We start from the raw sequence: 26,913 nt of genomic DNA, 5'->3' as shown, positions 1-26,913 counted from the left end.
TAGTGTTCAATTCTGGTCGCCACACTACCAGAAGGATGTGGAGGCTTTAGAGAGGGTGCAGAAGAGATTTACCAGAATGTTGCCTGGTATGGAGGGCATTAGCTATGAGGAGCGGTTGAATAAACTCGGTTTGTTCTCACTGGAACGAAGGAGGTTGAGGGGAGACCTGATAGAGGTCTACAAAATTATGAGGGGCATAGACAGAGTGGATAGTCAGAGGCTTTTCCCCAGGGTAGAGGGGTCAATTACTAGGGGGCATAGGTTTAAGGTGAGAGGGGCAAGGTTTAGAGTAGATGTACGAGGCAAGTTTTTTACGCAGAGGGTAGTGGGTGCCTGGAACTCGCTACCGGAGGAGGTAGTGGAAGCAGGGACGGTAGGGACATTTAAGGGGCATCTTGACAAATATATGAATAGGATGGGAATAGAAGGATACGGACCCAGGAAGTGTAGAAGATTGTAGTTTAGTCGGGCAGCATGGTCGGCACGGGCTTGGAGGGCCGAAGGGCCTGTTCCTGTGCTGTACATTTCTTTGTTCTCTTTGTTCTTTGACTCACACCCTAGTTGCAACCGTTAAGTGAGTTTACCACTAAAAGTGGATTGGATTTGTTTTATTGTCACAGGTACCGAGGTACAGTGAAAAGTATTGTTCTCCATACAGCTCAGACAGGTCATTCCAAACACCAAAAGAAAACATAGGCTATACATAAATACACAATGTGAATACATAGGCACAGGCAATGGGTGAGCATGCAGAACTACTCAGTCGAGAAGATGTGTGTTTAACACCTATTCACTGTCAGTTGCTTGGCAGATAACTGCCACTACCAGGCAGTTTTTATTAACTAGACTCCTTAACCAGTTTGCAGTTTCAATGTTCTAAGCTAGGGTTTGAGTGCTAATCTAAATTGTAGCTTGAGAAAAATTGAAGAAAAAAAAAAAGATTCCCACTTGCATCTAATTCCCAAGTTAGTCCTTATGCCTCAGGCCTTGTCACACTCTGTGCTCTCTCAGCCTGGGCCCAGCTTTCTGTTCAGAGAAGGTTCCAAAGAGATAGCGTTTATATAGCAGAATTAATGCAGGAAAATGATGGAGATACTTTTTCCCTGAGATTTGAAGTTGGGCCACGCAAGGTGATAACAGGATAAGGGACAAAAGTCTGGATCAAACCACACTGCTGTGGGTCTGGAGTCACACGTGTGCCAGACCAGGTAAGGATGGCAGACGTCCTGAATGTAGACCAGATGTACTTTTACAACAATCGGTTGGTCACCAGGACGGAAACTAGCTTTGGAATTCCAGATTTATTAATTGCATTCAAATCCCACCAATCGAGGTGGGATTCGAACCACTCCCCACTTTTAGAACACACAGTGCAGAAGGAGGCCATTCGGCCCATCGAGTCTGCACCAACCCACTTACTTCAGCCCTCACCGTCACCCTATCCCCGTAACCCAATAACTCCTCCTATCCTTTTTTGTGGGCAATTTATCATGGCCAATCCACCTAACCTGCACATCTTTGGACTGTGGGAGGAAATCGGAGCACCCAGAGGAAACCCACGCACACACGGGGAGAACGTGCAGACTCCGCACAGACAGTGACCCAAGCCGGGAATCGAACCTGGGACCTTGGCGCTGTGAAGCCAGTGCTAACCACTGTGCTACCGTGCTGCCCCGCACAGCATCCATCACCTGCCCCTTTTCAATAATTCTTTTAATGGCCAAAACACGCCCATTTCTAATAGGTGCGGAGGCCACTCAGCGTGTTAGCGCTGCCTCCTCAACATTTCCCGCCACCTCCTCATCAGTTAACCTAGTTTTCCTCGAGCAGTCCCCTAATTTCCCAGAAAATGAACCCTCGCTTGTGACGGATAAGCCATTTGAAAATACTTCCAAGAGCGAGCGAGTTTCCTGTGATCCAAAAAACGCTGCACTGTCTGCATTACATTATCACCTTCCCCGTGGAGCCTTTCAAAGGCCCCAATTGTTTTAAGCTGTAAGTATTTATAGACGGCTGGTAGATTGCTGGAATCCCATTGACTGTGCTAACCATTTTATTTTTAAAAAGACAGTAATAGCACATTTTACTACGAGCTGTCGCTCACTCTAGCCCAGTGGCCTCACCAGAGGAAGGATGTGATTGCACTGGAGAGGGTGCAGAGGAGATTCACCAGGATGTTGCCTGGATGGATCATTTGAGCAATGGAGGGAAACAGGATAGGCTGGGTGTATTTTCTCCAGGGCACAGAAGGCTGAGGGGGTACATATGGGGGTATTGAGGTGTATAAGATTGAGGGGTATGGACACGATGGATGGGAAGTAATGATAATAATCGCTTGTCATAAGTAGGCTTCAATGAAGTTGAAATGAAATGAAATGAAAATTGCTTATTGTCACAAGTAGGCTTCAATGAAGTTACTGTGAAAAGCCCCTAGTCGCCACATTCCGGCGCGTTCGGGGAGGCTGGTACAGGAATTGAACCGTGCTGCTGGCCTGCCCTGGTCTGCTTTAAAAGCCAGCTATTTAGCCCAGTGTGCTAAACCAGCCCCTGTGAAAAGTTACTGTGAAAAGCCCCTAGTCGCCACATTCCGACGCCTGTTCGGGGAGGCCGGTACGGGAATTGAACCCGCGCTGCTGGCATTGTTCTGCATTACAAGCCAGCTGTTAACCCACTGTGCTAAAGTAGCTGTTTCCCTTGGTTGAAAGGTGAATAACGAGGGGGCGTATTCTTAAAGGTGAGGGGTAGGCGGTTCAGAGGGGATTGGAGGAAAAACATTTTCACCCAGCGGGTGGTGGGAGATTGCATTGCACTGCCTGGGAGGGTAGTAGAGGCACAAAACCTCAGAGCAGTTTAAAATGTACCTGGATAGGGCGGCACGGTGGCGCAGCGGTTAGCACTGCTGCATCGCAGCACCGAGGACCATCACGGTCTGTATGGAGTTTACCCATTCTCTTCTTGTCTGCGTGGGTTTCACCCTCAAGACCCAAAGATGTGCTGGTTAAGTGATTGGCCACGCTAAATTGCCCCTTCATTGGAAAAAGTACACGGATGAGCACTTGAAACATCAAAACATTCAAGCCCATAGGCCAAGTGCTGGAAAGTGGGGCGAATGTAGATTTAGTAAAGTTCTGACAGTGTAGATTCAACAGGCTGGAGGGCCTTTTCTGTACTGCACGACTATCTACAATTGAGGAATTGTTCCGTCTTGAATCATCTCATAGCTCCCAGATTTTTTTATTCTTTAACCAAATCGTTAACACAGCAGGTCTATTCCACTCCCCTGTCTTTTCCCCAAACCCCTGAAAATCTTTTGTCTTCCGATATTATCCAGTTAATAATGGACACCTTCCCCTTATCTCAGACAGTAGTGCCTCTCATTTGCTATTGAATTCCCCTTCGTCATTGCTTTTCTCATCTTAAAAAGTTCCAGAGTGTGGCACCATTTTGGGGGCGTTGATAACGGTGCCTCTGCCGTTTTCACCGGCACGGTACTCCACCAGCCCCGTGGTGGTGACAGCCCTGAGAGTCTGGGGGCAATGGAGGAAGCATGTGGGAGCGGAGGGAGCATAGGTCTGGTCTCCAATCTGCAATAATCACCAGTTTGCCCCGGGAAGGATGGACGGGGGGGGAGGGGTTCCAGAGATGGCAGAGGGCAGGGTTGAGAGGATGGGGGATATCTTTATAGAAGGGAGCTTTCCTAGCTTGAGGGAGCTGGAGGAGAAATTTGGATTGGCGAGGGGAGACGAATACAGGTACCTGCAGGTGTAGGACTTCCGATGTAGGCAGGTCTCAACCTTCCCGCTCCTACCACCAAGGGGGATACAGGATAGGGTAGTTTCCAGAGTGTGGGTGGGAGAAGGGAAGCTCTCTGACATCTATAAGGAACTCATGGGGTCAGAGAACATGCAGACTGAGGAGCTGAAACGCAAGTGGGGAAAGGAGTTAGGAGGAGAGATAGAGGATGGTCTCTGGGCGGATGCGTTGAGTAGAGTCGACGCATCCACAACATGCGCCAGGCTCAGCCTGATACAGTTTTCATGACAGTGGCCCGGATGAGCAGGTTCTTTGGTGTAGAAGATAGCTGTGCAAGGTGTGCATGGGGGCCAGTGAACCGACATGTCCAAAGCTTGGGGGATTCTGGCAGGGTGTCCACGGTGTTAAATACAAGGGTGGCACTGAATCCAGAGGTAGCGATTTTCAGAAGATCCAGGAATCCAGGAGGAGAAAGAGGCAGACGTTCTGGCCTTTGCTCCCTTGGTTGCCCGGAGACGGATATTATTAGCTTGGAGAGACTCAAAGCGCCCGAAGTCAGAGACCTGGCTAGCTTTCTCTGTTTGGAGAAAATCAAGTTCGCCTTGAGAGGGTCACTGTTAGGGTGCGCCCGGAGGTGGCAACTTCTTTGCAGAAAACTATTCGTCAGCAAGGTGGGGAGATTTAGTTTAGCTTAGACTAAATAAAGGTGGGACCTGTAAGGGATGAAGCAGGTTTTTTGCACTATGTTTATAGACACATGTGCATTGTTTATTTTGTTGTTGTTTGTAAAACCAAAAAATACCTCAATAAAATGATTATTAAAAAAAAAGTTCCAGAGTGAAGCCTCCTCTGTATAGCCGTGAGAACATGCCTCCCAAGCCCAAAAGATTTCAGTGTCCTCTGCCCCATCCCCCCCCCAATCTCCATTACTGCCCCAGTGTAGCACGGCTGTAGGTCTGTGGCCTCTTCAGAGGAAGGCTTCCCAGGTTTTGGCACGGGGAAACTCAGTGAAGCCTCTACACCATTGGTCTGACCTCCAACCCCAAGGGCCTACAAAACAAATATCAGCTTGGCTGTTGTCAAAGCTGAAGGAAGTCTTGTGGCGCAGAGGTAGCGTGCCCGCCTCTGAGCCCGAAGCTCCGGGTTCCTGCCCCATCCCATTCATGGCCGAGGAAGGTGCGATCAAACCAATAACGTGGGCAAACGGGACGAATAGCAACTTGAAAAAGAATTTCAATCTCAATTTACAAGATCAGCCCCAATCTGGTCAGAATGTAACCTACTCCTAATTCATACGGCAATCTGTCTAACACACGCCAATCACTCCTAGTTAATGAGGGTGGACGGCCAATGTGGATCAGATTGGTACCAACCACACAGGGTTCAACCCCCATTCCGGCTGCTGTGGTGGGCCCAGGATCGGCCTCCTTGCCCTACCCCCGTGGTGGAGCTTCGGTGGATGGGACATGCCCTTAGGGACAACTGAAGATGATTAATCATTGCGGGCTTTTAATAGCCCCAAAATTAAATTGCACTCCATTAGTGCACACAAGTATATTTAAATCTTTTTTAAAAGCATTTTTTAATTGCATAGTTTAGGATAGCTCGCCCTTGGCCTTCAGCTCACCCAGGAGTTTGAGCAAGAATGAGATAGAATCAGAGAATAGAATAACTACAGAATCAGAGAATAAAATCCCTACACTGCAGGTAACCATTTGGGTCTGCATCAAACCTCTGAAAGAGCACCCCCCACCCACCCACTCACTATCCCAATAACCTACCCATCTTTGGATACCAAGGGGCAATTTAGCGTGGCCAATCAACCTACCCTGCGATTGTGGGGGGGGGGGGGGGGGTGAGACCACGCAGACACAGGGAGAATGTGCAAACTCCACACGGACAGTGACCCCAGGGCCGGGATAGAACCCGGGTCCTCGGCGCCATGAGACTGCAGTGCCAACCACTGCGTCACCATGATGCCCAGCAAGGTAGGAATTCTATTGCTACCACCCAAGGATTGCTACAGGTGTCCATCTATAGGTCAGAATTCCAATGAGAGTTATATTAGTTTGTCATTCCAATGGCACTTTTTCGTGAATGATCATATATATATATAAATGCAATATAAAGAAATTCCAGACAGTTGGGGTTTAAAAATACAGACACACATGCAGTCTCTCAATCCATCTTGATTGGAGGTTTAAAAGAAGACCGTGAGTGGACAGTCCGTCGAATGTAACAATCACCGAAGAGTCATTGTTTTTAGAGTTGCCGGAGGGGAAACGTCTTGGGAGGGGCTGCCAGTCACTGTTTGCAGGGAACAGAAGCGAGCTGCTCCTTAATAGCCGCTCCCACTCCCCTCAAGATGAGCCAAGTCCCAGTTTGCCGAGGCAGGCAGCCACGATGGGGAAAACGCGAGGCTTCTCCAGCCCCCCACCCCCCCCAGTCACGGCAACGCGAAGAAGCTCGCAACATCGCTCATTAATGCCGCAGCTCTCCTTTCAGGCATCAGCTCTCGGGACCCTGACCTCAGGATGCTTTCAGGCGCCTCCGACTTGCCGTGGGGCATCTGAAATGGAGGAGAAGAAGGAGACAGAACAGAAAAGGGAAAAACAGGATTAATTCCGGCCAATTACTGAGGAACACATCCTTCGATGGAAATCTGGTTACCATGGTAGCACATGACAGAACGTTGGGGTACAGCTCTTGGAAGACATCACCCACATTAAGCAGCAGGCCCTGGGAATACCCAATACCAAGGGCACAGGACCAAAAATTCCCAGATAAAAGGAAATTCAAACGCCAGAAGTTTGCCTATTTATTTGTTCATGGGATGTGGGTGTCGCTGGCTAGGCCAGCAATTGTTGACCACCCCCAATTGCTCTTGACAAAAGGTGGCAGTGAGATACGTTCTTTAACCGCTGCAGTCCATGGGGTGTAGGTACACCCACAGTGCTGTCAGGGAGGGCATTCCAGGATTTTGACCCAGCGACAGTGAAGGAACGGTCGATATATTTCTAAGTCAGTGAGCGGCTTGGGGGGGAACTTGCAGGTGGTGGGGTTCCCCATGGATCTTCTGATGCCCTTGTCAAAGAATCCCTAGAGTGCAGGAGGAGGCCATTCGGCCCATCATGTTTGCACCGACCCTCTGAATGAGCACCTTACACCCTCGCCTTATTCCCGTAGCCCTACCTAACATCAGCCACGGCAAGTGAAAAACCACAGAAGGCCTGGAGGTTGCATCAGTTTTAAAGATTGTACACATCACATGACTGACTGCATCCATAGACAGCACCCCAGGTATAAGAGAAGCACACATCCCCATGGAGAGCAACAAACCGGCACTCCCAGCCCACACAGTGGTTGCAGACTTACTGGTTGAGCTCCGACACGTCACCAATCTTTGTCCGCCTCCTCTGACCTTTCCTCTTGCCTTTTCTCCTGAAAGAACAAATGAGCAAAAAATAAATAAAGATGATAAAAACGGGGAAGGTCCACGTTTTAAAGCAAAGAAAAGGTTTTGCGTGCAGTAATGAGTTTCTGCTTTTGAGTCCTGGTGCAGAAGTAGGAATCCTTCCTGTACCTGTCATTTTTCAATCCCTTCCTCCGCAGTCTGAAAGAGAGAGAGAGAGAGAGAGGGATATTGAGGGTGATCCGGAGATTGATGGTGCAGAAAGAGGGCACTTGGCCCATCACACTGCTGCTGGCTCATTGAAAAAGCTATCCAATTAGTTCCACTCCACAGCTCTTCCCCATAACCCTGCACATACAAGCATCACCCACTTTCCTGTTAAAAGTCACTTTTGAATCTGCTTCAACACACTTTCAGGCAGTGAATTCCAGATCACAGACGAAAATCATTTTGTCATCTCGTTGCTCTGGGTGCCGAACCCCTGCCACAAGAAACTCCCCCCCCCCCCCCCACAAAGGCCTCAGTGCTCTGGAATCTATCCGGAGACAGAATCGCCATCGGCCATTAAACAGAAATGGACAAGGCCGAACACAAATGAGGAAGGGCCAGGGTCCAGCTCGGATTGGGATTACACCAGGATTAAGGGGGATCCAGTGGTTATTGCCAGAGAGACGGTCGGCCAGGGACTGGATGGGTAACACGGGGTCATTATTGTTGGGCGAGGGGGTTCCCCAGGACGAGTCAGTGTCCATGGAGCCATCAAGGTTTTTAAAATTGAAAGGCTTTGATGGGAGCGGATACAGAGAAAAACGCTTGTGCTCGTTGGTTAAGACCACAAACTGGAGGCCGTCAATGTGAGATAACCGGCAAGAAATCCAATCGAGGGGGCAGCACGGTGGCGCAGTGGGTTAGCCCTGATGCCCCACGGCGCCGAGGTCCCAGGTTCGATCCCGGCTCTGGGTCACTGTCCGTGTGGAGTTTGCACATTCTCCCTGTTTTTGCGTGGGTTTCGCCCCCACAACCCAAAGATGTGCTGGTTAGGTGGATTGGCCACGCTAAATTGCCCCTTAATTGGGGGGGGAAAAAAAATGAATTGGGTACTCTAAATTTAAAAAAAAAGAAATCCAATCAAGAATTCAGCATGAACGTCCTGTGCCAGAGTGGTGGAGCTCACTATCACAGGGAGTGGGCTGAAGGGAGTAGAATGGACATATTTAAGCTAAACAGCAGACGAGAGGGGAAGAGGGGGTTACAATGCCAGATTGAGAGGGGGGGAGAAGATGGGAGAATGCTCGACTCGAGCGTAAACACCAGCACAGACTGAATAGGGCCGAATTACCCAATGCAACCTGTAACCTCAAGTATCTATGGAAAACGCACTCCAGTAAAGAGTCAGGGAACCCGTACCCTACCGATGGTCAAGATCTTAATTTGGTGAAAGCCAATGTCAATCGAATGCTCACCGGCATTCACAGCTGCTGTGCTCAATGAAGATCATCTCCTCCTGGTTAGTCACGTGGTCCAAAGGTTTTAATTTAATGACCTGAAAAATATTGATTCAAAATTCCAAGATTATTCTTTTTATCTTAACATAAACGATGGCCGGGGGGGGGAAAAGAGAGAGAGAGAGAGAGAGAGAGACGGACGACTCTTGCAACGTCTCGAGAGCGAGAACAGCAGAACCCCTCAGGTTAACTAAGTAAATCACGGTCTAAGACAGTGCTGGCCAACCTGTGAGCAGAGGTCACACACGGCCCACGAGACATTTTGTTGATCCTGGACCACCTGCCGGGTTGCCAGATTCCGCTAGTTTTCGTCCACTAAGATAGTATTTTCTACCGGCATGACTAGAGTGGCACTCCACTCTTGTTTAACGTGCTCGAGGTGCCTGCCGGTTGCTCACAACATTGTCTGTGAGAGCCATGCAATTCCTTCCAAGATGTTAATATTTCTTTTGTATTTAATCATTTGAAGCTGATGACATATATGAATATATAAATGATTAAGCATTTTCTATAACTTGTTTTGAAATATTCAGCGTGTATTAAAATGCATTTAATCTTATTCATAGAATTTATACAGTACAAAGAGGTCTTTCGGCCCATCAAGTCTACACCAATCCCTGAACAAGCACCCCACCAAGGCCCATGGCTCCACCCTATCCCTGCAACCCCACCTAACCTTTTGGACACTATGGGCAATTTAACGTGGCCAATCCATCTAACCTACACAACTTTCGACTGTGGGAGGAAACCGGAACACCCAAAGGAAACCCACGCAGACACGGGGAGTGCGAACAAACTCCACACGGTCACCCGAGGGTGTAATTGTACCCGGTCCCTGCCGCCCATTCATAAGGTCATGGTTAGTGAACAAGCCCAACCTTCAACCTTCGGCCCTCAGATGACGGCACGGTGGCACAAGTGGTTAGCACTGCCGCCTCTCAGCTCCAGGGTTCAATTCCGGAAGCCCCCAGGGGTTACACCGGGGGAGGGGGATTGGGAAGCACTGGAAGAGAGGGTTTCAATGAGACACTTGAAAGAGAGAGGAAAGATGGAAGGAGACTTGAGTGGAGCTTGGCATTGACTGTTTCTGCATATCTAATCCACACAAGCCCAGGTAACCTGTAACGCAGGTAAAATTCTCTCGAGTCAAAAAAAAACCTCGAGTTGCAGGAACAGAATCCAATTCTCCTTTTGAGCTGCTGCATTGAACAGTGGCATATATCTGGAATCGATGCAGTCTTAGTTTCACTTTTTGCTTGGAGCAGAGCATTCACACACAGCTCTACCGGGGATCTGGGTTGGAGTGTGTTGCATGCAACAGTCCCATAAAAAGATACTTTGTGTTGGTTCATGGACTGAAGGTGGCCCAGATTGGGGGTTGGGTGGTGGTGATGTTGTCCGTCCCAACTGACTGCCCACTTTCTGAAGCTATGTTTGCTGCCGGGCATCCCTGGAAAGGGAGCATGTGGTCTCCGCCGACATGATGTAGGCCTTCCGCAGGGACTGGGGTGATTTTGCAATCCCTTTAAATCACATTTTGTTTTAATGTTTTTAAGTTTCCTTTGAGATTCTGTTTACTTTGATGCAGCATCCCTTTCAGGGTCTACATTTTAATTTATCCCTCAATCTGTTGAGTTAGTTTAATTGGCCACTCAAAAGCCCAGCTCCGATATCTTCAGCTTAACTGTGCTCATGTGCCTAATCTTAATCAATGAACGTGTTGTATTGGTGTCGTTAAATCATCATTATAACACGTCCGACAGTGAGGATTGAACCCGGAGTTAACAAAGGCTCCCCTCTCCTCCCCTGGCGGGAGGGCAAGTGATTGCTCAACCTGGCTCTGAGCCACAAGGACGATCAGCATGCTCCCCTTACCTGTCCAGTTACGTCGCCCAGTTTCCTTACCTGTATCGTTACGTTGTACATTTCCCGTACTGTGCAACGCAGCTTCTCGTCCCCACAGCAGCCGGCACATCGCAAGAGGGGAACGCAGGAGGGTTTGAAGATGTACTCGGCCTGGTTTGGATATTCTCGGACCACATCCACCAGCACCTCAATGGTCCGGCAGTGACTGCGTTTCCAAACCTCCTCGAACGGCATCACTGAGGGGGAACAAGATAAAAAACATCAGCCAGGAGCACTGGAGCCATTCGCTTTGTACTTGGGCAGGGTTGTGAGGAGTAGGGAGACCTCTGGATCAGGAAAATGAAATGGAAAATGAAAATCGCTTATTGTCGCAAGTAGGATTCAAATGAAGTTACTGTGAAAAGCCCCCAGTCGCCACATTTCGGCGCCTATTCGGGGAGGCCGGTATGGGAATTGAACCGTGCTGCCGGTCTGCTTTAAAAGCCAGCGATTTAGCCCTGTGCTAAACTAGCCCCAGAGGTACAATACCAGAGATTGCTCATTATTATAAGATCATAAGATGTAGGAGAAGTAGGCCATTCGGCCCATCGAGTCTGCTCTGCTATTCAATGAGATCATGACTGATCTGATGAGATAATCCCCAAACCCCCTTTCCCGTCTTATCCCCATAACCCTTAATTCCCTTACAGATGAAAGATCTGTCTATCTCAGCCTTGAACATACTTAACGACCCAACCTCTACAGCTCTCTGCGGTAAAGAATACCACAGATTCACTCCCCTCGGAGACGGGAAATTCCTCTTCATCCATCTCAAATAGGTGACCCTTTACTCTGGGATTATGCCCTCTGGTCTGAGACTCTCCGACAAGGGAGAAACAATTATCCTGGTGAAACGCAACATTGACTGCAAAGCAATTCTTGCCCATTAAAAAAATAACTACTGAAACGCAACAATTAAAAAAAAAAATTTAAACAGTACCCAATTCATTTTTTCCAATTAAGGGGCAATTTAGCGTGGCCAATCCACCTACCCTGCACATCTTTTTGGTTGTGGGGGTGAAACCCACACAAACACGGGGAGAAAGTGCAAACTCCGCACGGACAGTGACCCAGAGCCGGGATCAAACCACTGTGCCACCGAGCTGCCCTCGAAACTCAACCATACCCTGGTTAATCTAATGATCACTTGTCCAATTTTCCCATTTCCACCATTAGCTCAATCAACTGCATCTAAAGCTCTGCTGACCATATCCTAATTGTACTAAGTCCCATTTACCCAGCGCTCCCATGCTGGCCGAGGTATAGTGGCTTTCCCAGTGTGTCGGCTTCAAGGTGATAATCCTTCCGTTTAAATCCTTCCAGGGCCACCTCCCCCCTCATCGCTTCCATTCCTCAATATTTTTCCCATTCATCTGCACCCGTTAAGTATTCTAGGGACTAAAAGCTCCAAAATTCCCTCCCTAAATTGCTCCCTGTTCCAAGACCCTCCTTAAAATCTACCCCTTGGAGAAAGCTTTTGGTCTCTGTCCTAATGTCTCCTCCTTTGGCTCAGTATCAATTTTGATTTACTGGCTAACCACTTCCAAATGCTGGGACATCTTACAAAGAAGAGTTTCTTTATATCTATAGCCACATTGTTTTAATGTTCATGGGACAGCCCACCGCGTCTCGCAACAAACTTAGATACAAGAGTCGCTGACTGTACTCGAAAGCATGGCAGACAATTCTTACAGAGCAAGATCCCCCTAGCAGCAATCAGATGAGCGACCTGCTGGTGATGGACGATCGAAGGAGGGAATGTTTCCACATTTCATTAGTGATGAGATTGCTACACGTTTTCCGCAGATTTCATAGAATTTACAGTGCAGAAGGAGGCCATTCGGCCCATCGAGGACACAGCGGGTGTGCCCTTGGGATTCAGGAAGATTCTGCAGCTGGAACTGCACAAGGTGGACATGTCTCCTGACATCTAATCCCATGTGGATGATCCCAAGAGTGATGAATGTAGGAATTGATATACAGATTTCACATTTGTGGCAGCAGTGTTATTAACAACACATATAAGTAGTATGTCTGCTAAAGCTGTAATTAAGGGGTCGTAAAAGGGGAGGTCATGATTGATTCCAACTCCCCGGTTACAGTAAAAAAGGCTAATGGGATATTGTTATGATTGCTGGAGATTCCCTGGAGAGTAGATAATTTGAGGGGTTGTATTAAGCAAGTCATGTGACATCTTAGTGGGATAACTGATGCAATTAATGGGAGGAGCCAGGTCTGTCTGCAGTTTTACAAGTTGCTATAGGATTGTGTCTGACAAGATAGAAGAATTTTGCCAAATGCTGCTGGGTTGAGCAGAAGTGTACGGAATCCTTTCTCTTTTTAAATTTAAGAGTACCCAATTATTTTTTCCTCAGTTAAGGGGCAATTTACCATGGCCAATTAACCTACCCTGCACATCTTTGGGCTGTGGGAGTGAGACCCACGCAGACAGGGGGAGAACGTGCAAACTCCATACAGACAATGACCCGGGCCGGGATTGAGCCTGGGTCCTTGGCGGCATGAGGCAGCAGTGCTAACCACTGCACCACCCTCTGTGTACTGAATCTGCTCTTGAAAGGGGCTTCATCTCCAAAACGCTCTACACAGTTAAGCACATAATTGTTGGTATCTTTATTTATAAGTGGCCTTTGAACTATATAGGGGTGCTTAATTAGAATTAGTAGCGGGTAAAGATAGAAATTCATGTTTTTCCTGTTTAACTGTTAATGGAGAAGTTAATGTGGTTAATTTGGTGTTGAAATTAAAGTATGTTTTTAAAATAAATTTAGAGTACCCAATTAATTTTTCCCAATTAAGGGGCAATTTAACGTGACCAAGCCACCTACCCTGCACATCTTTGGGTTGTGAGGGCGAAACCCACGCAGACAGGGGAGAACGTGCAAACTCCACACGGACAGTGACCCAGAGCCGGGATCGAACCTGGGACCTCGGCGCCGTGAGACAGCAGTGCTAACCACTGCGCCACCGTGCTGCCCGTTTAAAGTGTGCTTCAACATAAAAGATACCAATTGGTTAGAGTCACCACCCAAGGGTTGAAGTATCCTTCCTTCACAGTTTTACAAATTAAAAATATTGTTTGGGCTTCTTGTCTGGTCACCTAACAAATGTTGGGGTCTGGTCCCGTATCCTAACACCAAGCAAAAGGCATGAGAAAAAAAGACAAAGGACTCAAGTCTACTCCGCTATTTAATAAAATCATGGCTGATTTAATTGTAACCTCAACTCCACATTCCTGCCCACCCCCGATAACCTTTCACCCCTTGTTCATCAAGAATCTATCTAGCTCTGCCTCAGAAATATTCAAAGACCCTGCTTTCACTGTCTTCTGAAGAAGACACTACCTCAGGAGGAAATATTTCTTGATATCTCTGGCTTAAACGGGTGACCCCCTAGTTCCAGATTCTCCCACAAGACCCTAACTCTACCACCTAGAAGGACGAGGGGCAGGAGACACATGGGACCACCACCACCTGCAGCTTCCGCCCCAAGCCACTCACCAAACTGACCATATCAGCCATATCCTTCACTGTATTGCGATCCGGGACCAGACGCCAATGGCTCGGATACTGGACAGGAGCCCTGATATTTTTTTTAATTTTGTAAGAGCAGGGAAAGGTTACCTCGCCCCAGGGGTGATTTCACGCAAAATAGGGTTATGCAAGACCATCAGATTAGGCCATTCGATTTTGCTCTGCTATTAAATCATGGCTGATGTGTTTCTCATCCCCATCCTTCTCCCCATATTGAATAAGAACCTATCTATCTCGGTCCTAAAACAAACTTTATAGCTAACACAGTATTAAAATATCTCTAACATCAGCACAAGAAAATAGCTTACAATAACCCCTGAACTGCTATCTTTATTACCACTCAAACAACTGAATCATCTCGGATCCCAATCCACTTTTAAATACAGTTAGCAGACTCGGGAATACTTGCTGTACAGAGAGGTCTTGGATGCTCCACCTTGAGAAAGGGTGGCCGTCGGTCAGGCTTTTCGAAACGGGACTGCAGCAGTCGCACACACTAATCCAGGTGTTTAACCCTTACCGCACCAACTACATATAATACAATATAGCTGAAATTCCCACATTCGTCACAACTGTCGCTGGGTCAAAACCCTGGAACTTCCTCACTAGCAGCACTGTGGATGTACCTACACCAGCGGTTTGAGGCGGCAGCTCAACACCACCACCTCAAGTTGCAATTAGGGATGGGCAACAAAGCTGTTGGCCTAGCGATGCCCACATCGTACGAACAAATTACAAATTAAAAGCTGAAGGCTCATTCTAGACCAGATCATCTATTCTCTAACTCATTTCTCCATCACTGCCCAGCATGCTGTTGATCTCCCAAAATGGAAGGGTTGCTTTGCACCTTGGTGGTTTGGCAGTGCTTAGAGTTCTTTTCTCCTGGAATTAAAAACTATAACAGGTAACGTTTACTTATCTGTCACTTACCTTCTGAAGCTTGTTTAGATAGCTGAAAGAGAGACGCAGAGAGAGAAATTAGTGTCATGTATAAGAAATGCACCCCACCCCCCAACTCACGACATATTCCAGCACACAAGTAACTTTTTGTTATGCCACTAATTGTCATGAGAATGTCACTTTAAGAAATGTTTGGCTGCTCATGTTACTGCAGTGATGTCAGAGTGTGGGTGGAGCTGAGCTCTGCTTTTTAGTTTCACTTTGAGAAAAGCTTGGGTGGGTCTGTGGTTTTTTGGTTTTGTTTCAGTGTTGGAGCTGAAGCCAGACAAAGCAGGTGTACTGTTGATCTCTCTGCCATGAAAAGACTATCTCTTGATCATTTGGTGAATTCAGAATTATAAATGTTCTCAGTAGTGAATTTAAACCTGATGTGCTTCTGTTAAAAGGTGTTTCTTTTGTCTTCTGGATGTTGTTTGGGAATTTATTAAGGATTACTTAGTGTTGTATTCTTTGGGGGTTGCATTTGAATTGATGGTTGCCAAGATGTGCAGGTTAGGTGGATTGGCCATGATAAATTGCCCTTAGTGTCCAAAATTGCCCTCAGTGTTGGGTGTGGTTACTGGGTTATGGGGATTGGGTAGGGTGCTCTTTCCAAGAGCCGGTGCAGACTCGATGGGCTGAATGGCCTCCTTCTGCACTGTAAATTCTATGAAAATCTATGATGTTCACTGTATGTTTTAAAAGGTTAACTTGAGTTCATAGAATAAACATTGTTTTGCTTTAAAAAATACTTTTCCATTTCTGCTGTCCCACACCTGTAGAGTGGGCCGTGTGCTCCCCATACCACAATCTAGTAAAAGTTGTGGGTCAGGTGAGCTCCATGATACACTTTGGGGTTCTCTAAACACTGGCCCATAACAGTATACAAATGCACGCTGCTATAATCTTTTGCCCAACTTTTGTTTTTTAAAAACCTATTGGATGCAAGCACGGCCTTTGACTTCCCATCTGCCCACATGTTCAAACTTGCATTCCCCGAAAACGATGGGAGGTGGGACACGCGGGGTTTGGAGATGGCCAGGTCTTAAAAGGTTGCCAACTCTGGTGGGATGCGTTCCTGGAGATTATCCGACTTGCAGCCCCGCCGCTACATTCTAATTGGTCAAACCCCCGAGGGCTCCGCCTTTCCCCACTCTTCATTGCCGGATTTGACGATTGAAATGTCAATCATATGGTCATCAACTTCCACCCAAATGGAGGGGGAAATTAAAATGGCCCCGAGCCCCTACAATTCCACCTCCAGGTTTTCTCAGAGCAGAAGCTTCATTAAAGATTTAACTTCAATCCCGGGAGACTCCATAAGCATCTTGGCAATTCTACAATGACATTGGGTTATTCCCAAGTGTTGAGAGACTTTCCCACACTTTGGCCGTGTGACAACCAAGAACCTCACAGAGCAGCACATCGTCCTCAAAGGCCTTGTAGGGAAACAGGGCCTACTAGGGGCCTTGAGACTCACTGACCTACATAAAAGCACAGGGTTAAAGTTCACCCCTTCCAATCCAAGACTTTCCTTCGAAACACAGGATGAGTGAAGAAATTCCTGTCTGGTTTTTAATTGTTTCCGTGGTTACTGCAGTCGGGATTTGACTAACTGTCAAGTGGAAACCTTCCAAAAAGAGGACAAAATGTTCTTGGCCAGAAAACAAAGGTTGAGCAGAGCTTTCTTCTCCAGAGCCTGTGGAATCCAATCTGCAGCATCGCAGGCCGTGGATGCAGCGCTTATAACTTACCTGGGGAAAGGTCCGGGTTTAGGATGAAGGGGCAAAAAGGAGAGCAGAGAAAGGGAGAAATGGGAAGGTGGGCGGCCGGGGGGGGGGGGGGGGTTGGTTGGGGGGAGAGAAAGGGCGGTGGCTGTGAGGGAAGAAAGGGCACGATTAATCACCTTTAAATTAATACCACAATTGTTTTGTGGTTTGTTTCCTTGGAGCTCACAGAGTCTGAATCTTTAGTGACTCAATACTGGAAGGCCAGGATCGGGAATCTTAGGAGAGCCAGGGACCCGGGTTCAATTCCGGCCTTGGGTGACTGTGTGCAGTTTTGTACTTTCTCACAATGTCTGCGTGGGTTTCCTCCGGGTGCTCCGGTTTCCCCCCCAGTCCAAAGATGGGCAGGTTAGGGGAGTGGCAATTTCGGCCACTCAAAAGTGTCCAAAGATTAGGCAGGGTTGCGGGGCACAGGGTAGGGCGAGTGCAGACTCAATGGGCCAAATGGTCTCCTTCTGCACTGTAGGGATTCTACGATTAGGACAATTACAAAGTTCTAAGCAGAAAAAGAAAATGCCAGCGAAGGTCTTCTGACAGAGAGGGAAGACGTGATTAGGGAAGAGAGGCATCGAACTTCCTCCGAAATTTCTTCATGCAGGAACAATGACCGAGACATCCCCATCAGGCTCGGGTCAGCAACAATGGCCAGTTGGAGCCAACCACAAGGCAGGAATTGAATTTCCTCCGCCGGCTATTTTTAAGCTGGTTGCTGCTTTCACGGTGAATTCCCGATGGTGCTATTTTGACAGTCAGCACCTCATTTTAAATAGCCACAGGGAACAAAAGAAGAGCAGATAAACCATCAGATTCTGGGCTGGAGAACAGGTTCATAACATCCTTGCAAATCACGAGGAGGGGGTTCAAGACCTGGGACAGAATTTCAATTGCGGAAGAGTGGCTGAGAGATCTCACAAAAGTTTCAAAGGGTTACAGAGATTGCGTTAAAAGCTGTGCATTGGCCAGGGGAAAAGAACCTAAAACCTCAAGGCTGATCTTTCTTCACCCACTGACCAGTTAGTTGGAGAGTTCCAGGAAAGGTTGCTCAGTGGGTGACCCCTTTTTCCGGGTCGGAAGGCTGTGGGCAGCCTAGGCCAGTGAGGGAGCCGCACCATTAAGACCCTCCTGAATCTCTGTGGGCCGCACCATTGAAATCAGCTTGTTCACAAACCATCATCCCATGGATAAGATTAAATACATTTAATACACACCGAACACAAGTCACAGAAAATGCTTAATCATAGAACTGTCATCAACTTCAAATGGTAACAACAAAAGAAATATTTACACTTTGGATGCACAGGGAGCGCTCGGCTCTCACAGTCAATGTTGTGAGCGATCAGCACGCCCCTCACTTCAGCCAGACAGGCAGAGAAGAAAAATAAAATCCATGCATGGGAATCGGCGGAATGTGACAGCCCTGCGCGTGGACAACGGTCAACAAAATGTCTCCTGGGGCTGTCATCAGAACCCAGGTGGGCCGCATATGACCCCCCAGGTCACAGCTTGACTGGCCCGAGTGCGGTATTGAGAGCGTGCCACAGTGCCAATGGCGCCGCCCGTCAGGCCGGATGTTAAACTGACAGCCCATCAGCCAGAGAGAGAGCGAGAGACTCATCAGCGCAACCTGGGGAACTCGGTGTATAGATCCAAATTAAAGGGGAGTGCGGTGGGGGGGGGGGGGGGGTGGGGGGGGAAGAGATTCAGTGGCCTTTGCATTCTCTATCTTTAACCCAAGCTGGTGTGACAGGTATGAAAGATGTTGATGCACAGACACTCCATGTTGGAAGAATGTGGGATTAAGCAGGCTCGAGGAGCTGAGTGGCCTACTCCCTACTCCTTGTTTATATGCTTCAGAATCGTGGGCGGCACAGAGACACAGTGGTTAGCACTGCTGCCTCACAGCACCGGAGGAGTGTTGCTAACCTTGGTTGGCTCTTAATTCGCTGCCCGTTGGGTCTTTACTGAATTTGCTCTGTTTCTATAACCTTTGCTCTAGAGTCGCCAGGTATCTTTATGATACCGCCATGAGGTTCAAGTACTGATCAATAACTCAATACACCAATTAGTAAGATTCAAATCAAAACACATTTATTATACACAGTAAATCACTACTCATGCATAAACTCTACTTTCTAGACTACCTCTATCGCTAAAAGGCCTATACTTAGCTTTGGAACTGGCCCACCAGGTCAGGGGAATAAATGGCCTTTTGTTCGATTCCGAGTCTGCAGGATTCAAAAGCTGGTATGGACTGGTAGTTAGGAGCGCCTATCTCGTAGCGTGCGTTGACTGGAGACTTACTTGGTTGTTGCGGTAGCTAGGCAATTCACGGTCAAGGATTGATTCGCGTTGCTGTGTGACCCTGCCAAGAAGACTGATTTGAACTTGGGGGCTCTATTTTATAGTCCCCAGGGGCTTCGCGCCGCTTGGGGCGGACCCCGTACCTGGTTCCAAGTGATTGGACTACATTCCGATCACTTGCATCGATTTCCCCAATACTGGAGTTGTTCCCTGATCGCTGGGCAGTCCCCAAGTGTCCGTTGGCCGTCCTTTGTCTTGGCTCCGAGGAGTCTGGCTTGGCCTTATTCACCTTACATGTTTCAATTGTTCCCAGGGATCGCTCATTAATATGCAGATGGCTGAGTTTCAGTGCTGTCTGGGCTTCTGCAAGTTCTAATACACGGGACTCTGCACTTGCTAGTCTTTCCTGGCTTGGCTGAATTTCCCTTCATTCTTTGCGGACCTCCATTTTAAGTCGGGAAGTGGCCAACCCAGGTGGCTACAGGAGCCTGGTTCGATCCTGGCTCTGGCTCTCTGTCCGTGTGAAGTTTGCACATTCTCCCAGTGTCTGCGTGGATTTCGTCCTCACAACCCAAAGATGTGCAGGCTAGGTGGATTGGCCACGCTAAATTGCCCCTTAATTGGAAAATATAATTGGGTACTCTGAATTTATTTCTAAAAAATTATATGCTTCAGAATTAACATTTCATAGATCATAGAATTCACAGTGCAGAAGGAGGCCATTCGGCCCATCGAGTCTGCACCGGCTCTTGGAAAGAGCACCCTACCCAAGGTCAGCACCTCCACCCTATCCCCATAACCCAGTAACCCCACCCAACACTAAGGGCAATTTTGGACACTAAGGGCAATTTATCATGGCCAATCCACCTAACCTGCACATCTTTGGACTGTGGGAGGAAACCGGAGCACCCGGAGGAAACCCACGCAGACACGGGGAGGATGTGCAGACTCCACACAGACAGTGACCCAAGCCGGAATCGAACCTGGGACCCTGGAACTGTGAAGCAATTGTGCTATCCACAATGCTACCGTATTTGCCTCTAATAATGGCAGCATTTACTCCTCAGAATAGAAATGACTTGCATTTATATAGCACCCATCACAATCAGAGTTGGCCCTTCGACACATGGCTCTTTGACGCCGTCCGTTAACATTTCCAGATTGCCACACAGAACAAGAGGGTCCCGTCTCCCAACAGCATACACACGGGCACATAGCACACAAAACACAGGCGGGCACAGATTCAGCATATTGTGCTGTGACAATGGATAGTGTGTTTATGCAACATATACTTGCAAACCAGGGGACACAGCTGTGAACACAATCGCAGGAGGATTTCATTGGCAAATTGGGTAATTTGTACTGGCTGTAAAATATAATGGGAACAGTCACATCCTTCAGTCAGCAGCCTGCTGAGAATTTAGGAATCTGCTGTCTGCTGACTATTTTATCTATTTTCCTCTCCCGAAAGTACTGACGAGCCAGTTGCAAAAAAGCAAAGGGCATTACTGTGGCCTGGCCATCCGCCATTCTTTGCATGTGAAACTAAAGAACAAAATTAAGCGCCACAAAGCATTTTACAGTCAATTTTCTTTCTTGGTCATTTGCAGGATGCAGGCGTGGCTGGCTAGTCCAGTATTTAGTGCCCATCCCTAATCTCCCCTTGAGAAGGTGGCGCTGAGCTGCCTTCTTGAACTGCTGCAGGCCAGGAGGTGCAGGTACACCCACTGTGATGCTAGGGAGAGAGTTCCAGGATTTTGACCCAGAGACAGCGAGGGAACGAACAGCCCGATAAATTTCCAAATCGGGATGGCGAGTGGTTTGGAGGGGACCCTCCACGTGGTGGCGGGGATCCCAGCTATCTGCTGACCTTCTTCGAGGGGGCTGTGGTCATGGGTTTCGCCATGCTGCCGAAGGAGCCATGGTGAGTTACTGCTGTGCATCTTGTAGATGGTACACATGGCCACTGTGAGTCGGTGGTGGAGGGAGCGAATGTTTGTGGAAGGGGTGCCAATCAAGTGGGGCTACTTTGTCCTGGATGGTGTCGAGCTTCGAGTGTCGTTGGAGCGGCACTCGCCCAGGCAAGTGGAGAGTATTCCATCACACTCCTGATTTGTGCCTTGTAGATGGTGGACAGGCTTTGGGAGAGTCAGGAAGTGAGTTACTCGCTGTATGATTCTCAGCCTCTAATCCTGCTCTGGTAGCCACAGTACTTGTGGCTGTATCCAGTTCAGTTTCTGGTCAATGGTGATCCTGAGGAATTGATAGTGGGTTGAACGAAGTGCAGTCACTGCTGTAATGTAGGAAATGCAGCGGCCAATTTGTGCACAGTAAGATCCCACAGAAAAGAATGATCATCTGTTTTTGTGGTGTTGACTGGGGGGGATAGATACTGGCCAGGACATCGGGGAGAACTACCTTGCTCTTTTTGGAAGAAACCTTTACTACCCACCCGAGGAGGCAGAGAGGACCTCCGTTTAATATCGATTTGAAAGTAACAGTCCCTCAGCATTGCACTGGAATGTCAGCTTTTTCACTGTGTGTGCTCTCAAATCTTGGAGTGGGACTTGAACCTTCTGACTCCGAGCTCAGAGTGCTGCCAACAGAGCTGAGAGCAACAGGGGATTTGACAATCCAGGGCCTCTCCAGGCAGCCTGGTCCCAATTCGCAATGTACTTTTGTGCAGTTGTACTTTCTAGGAGGCGCATTTGTTGGATTCTGCTCAGCAACCGGGACCCCGAATGATTTCTTTTGGAACCCCCCCCCCCCCGTCTTAATGCGGAGCCCCAGCCGAGAGCAGCCGTAGGTTCAGGAGGCGACACCGGGGACTTTCCTGATCCATCTGGTACTGACAGCATTATCCAGCAGAGTGCCAGGGAGCTTGGCTGCTGACGGATTCCAGTGCTGTCCCTAACCTCCCTGATGCAGACACTGTGACGAGGTCATAGCTGTGGGACATGGCACCTAAACCTTCAGCAAAGGGAAATCAGGAATAACACCCACACAAAACATGCACTCACTGCAGGAGTGACAAGACCATGGCCTCTTCCCCTCCTTAACCTCTTACAACCCTCTATCTCTGCATTGCTCCAATTCTGGCCTCTTGCACACTCCCAACCCGTCTCTCATCACCATTGGAGATCAATTCCAGACCATCCTTAAAATCTATCTCTCATCTCTCTGCTCGTAGTTTAGCATCAATTCTTGCCTGCTGAAGTTCCTGGGAAGTGCTGTGAACATTTGCTTGGAGAGCTCCGCCAACTCCCTCCATTTTCAAACACATCAACAAACCGTCACAATCCCATTTCGGTGAGCTTTCCTTCAAACCCTTGAGCACCACAGATGCTGCGTCCGATTCCTGCACTTGCAAACCTGGTGTGTAATATGGCTCGTCTTCACTGGAGACGTCAGCATCTTCTATTGTCTCCCAGTCCTCCAATCATGACTTCCTTCCGTTAAGCTCGGAGCATCCAAAGTTTTGCTGTCCCTGTCTTTTCTTTTTAAGGATGTGGTCGTTTCTGGCTAGCATTTATTACCCAACCCTTACTGCCCTTGAGAAGGGGGAAACGATTGGTGTTGTGACAATGTCACTTGACTCTGGAATCCATATCCCAACAAGGCAGCTGGGCCGGTGGAAGTTAAATACAATGAATAAAATCTGGAATTCAAAGCCAGCCTCATGTTAATGGTGACCATCAACAATCGGTCCTGGTCCACCCACGTTGACGCCATGACCAACAAAGCACAACAGCCATTATACTTCCTCAGGAAACTACGGAAAATCGGCATGTCCATATTGGCTCTTACCTATTTTTACAGGTGCACCATAGAAAGCATTCTATCTGGCTGCATCGCAGCCTGGTATGGCAACTGCTCGGCCCAAGACCGTAAGAAACTACAGAGTCGTGAACACAGCCCAGTCCATCACACAAACCCACCTCCCATCCTTTGACTCTGTCCACACTCCCGCTGCCTTGGGAAAGCCGGCAGCATAATCAAAGACCCCTCCCACCCGGGATTTTCTCTCTTCCAACCTCTTCCATTAAACAGGAGATACAAAAGTCTCACTGTTGCCTCACGGCGCCGAGGTCCCAGGTTCGATCTCGGCCCCGGGTCACTGCCCGTGTGAAGTTTGCACATTCTCCCCGTATTTGCGTGGGTCTCGCCCCCACAACCCAAAGATGTGCAGGGTAGGTGGATTGGCCACGCTAAATTGCCCCCAATTGGGAAAAATGAATTGGGCACTCTAAATTTATAAAATAAAAAAGTCTGAGGACACGCACTAACAGATTCAAAAACAGCTTCTTCCCCACTTTCACCAGACTCCTGAATGGCCCTCTTCTGGACTGGACTGATCTTTCCACACATCTTCACCACGGAGTAGCACTGTACTCCGTATGCTTCACCCGATGTCTATGTATTTGCATTGTGTATTTATCGAATATCCTATGTTTTTCATGTATGGAACGATCTGTCTGGACTGTACGCAGAACAATTTTCACTGTACCTCAGTACACATGATAATAAATCCAAATTCCGATCATCAGTTATTGTAAAAATCTATCTGGTTCCCAAATGTTCCTTAAGGGCCCGGAATTCTGCTGTCCTTACCTAGTCTTTTATAAAAATTCATTTACGGGATGCGGGCGTCGCTGGTTAGGCCCAGCATTTATCGCCCATCCCTAGTTGCCCTTCAGAAGGTGGTGATGAGTTGTCTTCTTGAACCCCGAGGTGTAGGTACACCCACAGTGCTGTTAGGGAGAGAGTTCCAGGATTTTGCCCCAGCGACAGTGAAGGAACGGCCGATATATTTCCAAGTCGGGGTGGTGAGTGGCTTGGAGGGGAACCTCCAGGTGGTGGGGTTTCCAGGTATCTGCTGCTCTTGTCCTTCTAGATGGTAGCTTACACGTGACTCCAGACCCACAACAATGTGGTTGACTCCAACTGCGCCTCTGAAATGGTCCTAGCAAGATAGAGCTGTCACCGCAACCTCAAGGGTAATTAACGGTGGGTAATAGATGTTGACCTTGCCAGTAAGAGTAATTAGCAACAGATAATAAATGTTGGCCTTGCCAATAAGAGTAATTAGCAACCAGAGAGAGAGGTTTTTCCAAAGTACGAGGTGGGTTGAGGCTCACAGTCTGAAGAGGAGATGAAAAAACTGGGAGAGGGTGGGGTAAGACAGTCACTAATAAATCCAATAGGGAATTCAGGAGAAACTTTTTTTTTAAAAAAATTACCCAGAGCATGGTTAGAATGTGAAGCTCACGACCACAAGGAGCCCAAGAAATAGTAGCAAGAGTGGACCATAGAGCCTCTCAAGGCTGCTTCACCACATTCCATCGTAGCTGGTCTTCAACCCCAACTCTATATGCCCAAGGCCCAGAAAACATTACAGTTTAGGCCAAGGGAATCTAACTATTGCCCCTTGACATTCAATGGCATTACCATTGCTGAATCCACACTGCCATCAATATCCTTGGGCGCTATCATTGACCAGAAACTCAACTGCCAGCCATAAAACGACTCAGGTACAAGAGCAGGTCAGAAGCTGGAATCCTGCAGTGAGTAACTCACCTCCTGACTCCGCTAAACCCGGTCCACCATCTACAAGGCACAAGTGACGGAACACTCCCCACTTGCTGGAAGAGCGCAGCTCCGACAACACTCAAGAGGCTCGACACCATCCAGGACAAAGCAGCGCCTCTTGATCAGCACCCCATTCACCAGCTTAAACATTCACTCTCTCCACCGCCGACGCACTGTAGCGGCCGTATGTACCATCTACAAGATGCACTGCAGGAACTTACCGAAGTTTGTTCAACAGAACCTTCCAAACCCACAACCTCTACCTTCTAGGAGGAGGGGGGCTGTAGATACCCAAGGGCCCCACCACCTGGAGGTTCCCCTCCAAGTCACTCAGCACCCTGACTTGGAAATATATCGGCGGAAATATATCAGCGGTTCCTTCACTGCCGCTGGGTCAAAATCCTGGAACTCCCTCCCTAACAGCACAGTGGGTGTACATACACCTCAGGGACTGCAGCGGCTCAAGAAGGCAGCTCACCACCAACTTAAGGGCAATTAGAGAAGGGCGACATCCACATCTCAGGAATTCAAATTTAAAAACACACTTCCCTGCCACTCCCCATATCCCTCGATTCGGGGTGGCCCCAAAAATCCTCGTCTTAAAAATAAACGAGTGCTCAGGGCTGCACAACGGGAAGCTAAACATGGGAGAAAGAGGAAAAGAAGACTTCTCCTAATGGCGCAAGATGCAGGGGGATGAGAAAGAGGTTCAAGAGTGCAGCATAACATGTTCTCCCCTTCTGCCCATGTCTGTGTGGGTTTCACCCCCACAACCCAAAGATGTGCATGTTAGGGGGATTGGCCAGGGTAATTGCCCCTTCATTGAAAAAAAAATAATCGGGTACTCTTTTAAAAAAAAGTGCAGCATAAACCCCAGTATCGACCAGCTGGGCCGAATGGGCAGTTTCTGAGCTGTACATTGTATATATTGCCCTAAATATTGAGATAATTACAGAGTAAATGGCTTTAACAAACCAGTGACACATAGACAAATGACTCAGGGGTGACTCAGAGACTTTTGCTGGAGAGTTTGGGTCCTTGTTAGCCAGGGTCACATTTTTGTAAACTTTTTTTTTAAATCAGAAAATTCTAGAAAGGAAACTGAAGGGAAAAGGTCACTTGGTACAATCAACGAGTGACTTGCCTTTTCTCTTCCACATTCTCTACGCTCTCCACCCCCTTGGCTTCAAGACTCACTTAATCAGATTGCCCCCCCCCCCCCCCACACCCACACACACACACACCCCTCCCTCCCCCCAGATTACCTGAGAGATGGGCAGGAGGAACAGCAACAGGGCAGCAGCCAGACGCAGCAAGGAGACAATCCCCCAACACATCGCCACAGCTCCCCGGGGCTGCACATTAGCAGCGGAGTGAATGGGTGGCGTCCGAGGGGGAGAGAGAGGTTAAGCCACCCGGTGCAAAGTCCTGGAAAAATGAGACATTAAATTGAGACAGGGAGAGAGACACACACACCAGACAAAGTGAGAAAGACAGAGGGGGGCAGATTCAGAGGTTAAGGGAGAAAGGATAGAGAGAGAGACATCGATTCAGAGAAAGGTGGAGAGATAGAGAAAGAGACAGATAGAGAGGCACTGATCAGAGAGAGAGATACAAAGATAGAGAGAGAAGCACAGATTCAGAGACAGGGGAGAGGGACAGGCACAGATAGAGCCCGAGGTAAACAGGGAGTCTCATGATTTAGTTGTGCAAACAAGCAGGTCACGGTGCACATTTAAACATCTAATTCAACACAAAGCCCAACATTCGCGCTCACACTCAAAGTGAAGGCTAGAGTGAGAGTTACTGGGACTAACCTGGGATTAGAGTGTGCAGCCAATGCCCCCGCACTGTCAGACTGACTCAGGGAGGGAGGGAATTCTGGCTCAATCTCCCCGGCCAGCCCCTACAACCAGCAACATTTCCCACATTGAAGCCAGGTTTCCAGGCGCGCCCCCGAGTCACGGGATCCCCGGCTCGCCCCCGACCCCTGGGTGAAGGTGGAGCTCAGAAATCCCCAGAGATATTCCAGCTGGAGCCTCACCAAATATCAACCCTGATTGCTTTAAAAAGCGAAGCCACTGCCCCGACAGCCCTTAGCGCGGCTCTACTGGCAACAGCACAGGGGGGGCTAGGCTAGGCTGAGCAGATGGGCTGAAGGGCCGCGGAAG

General features: G+C 48.3%; 1 protein-coding gene across 2 annotated transcripts; it reads right to left on the bottom strand.

The window, feature by feature from the left end:
• Positions 1-593: 593 nt before the first annotated feature.
• On the bottom strand, positions 594-26,695 carry LOC140402430 (snake venom vascular endothelial growth factor toxin ICPP-like). 2 transcript variants are annotated; one of them, XM_072490201.1, is made up of 8 exons: positions 26,560-26,695; positions 26,008-26,170; positions 15,057-15,078; positions 10,576-10,772; positions 8,629-8,708; positions 7,337-7,366; positions 7,129-7,194; positions 594-6,322 (listed from the first exon to the last, which is right to left on the bottom strand). In XM_072490201.1, exons 2-8 carry the CDS (start codon positions 26,077-26,079, stop codon positions 6,283-6,285), a joined length of 507 nt encoding a protein of 168 aa, XP_072346302.1. In that variant the 5' UTR covers positions 26,080-26,170; positions 26,560-26,695; the 3' UTR covers positions 594-6,282. The 2 variants fall into 2 exon arrangements, with proteins under 2 accessions (XP_072346302.1, XP_072346303.1); XM_072490202.1 differs by lacking the exon at positions 7,337-7,366.
• Between the last annotated feature and the right edge of the window lie 218 nt (positions 26,696-26,913).

This window comes from Scyliorhinus torazame, chromosome 25 (genome assembly GCF_047496885.1).
Source record: "Scyliorhinus torazame isolate Kashiwa2021f chromosome 25, sScyTor2.1, whole genome shotgun sequence".
NCBI classification, from domain to species: Eukaryota; Metazoa; Chordata; class Chondrichthyes; order Carcharhiniformes; family Scyliorhinidae; genus Scyliorhinus; species Scyliorhinus torazame.
This window is presented reverse-complemented; position numbering and strand designations above follow the sequence as displayed.

Coding starts and splice junctions, on each gene's coding strand:
- LOC140402430 (XM_072490201.1), bottom strand. CDS start 26,079: ATGTGTTGGGGGATTGTCTCCTTGCTGCGTCTGGCTGCTGCCCTGTTG. Junction 15,079..26,007: donor TCCTCCTGCCCATCTCTCAG/GTAATCTGGGGG, acceptor TCTCTCTTTCAG/CTATCTAAACAAGCTTCAGA. Junction 6,323..7,128: donor GACGTGTCGGAGCTCAACCA/GTAAGTCTGCAA, acceptor CCTCCATTTCAG/ATGCCCCACGGCAAGTCGGA.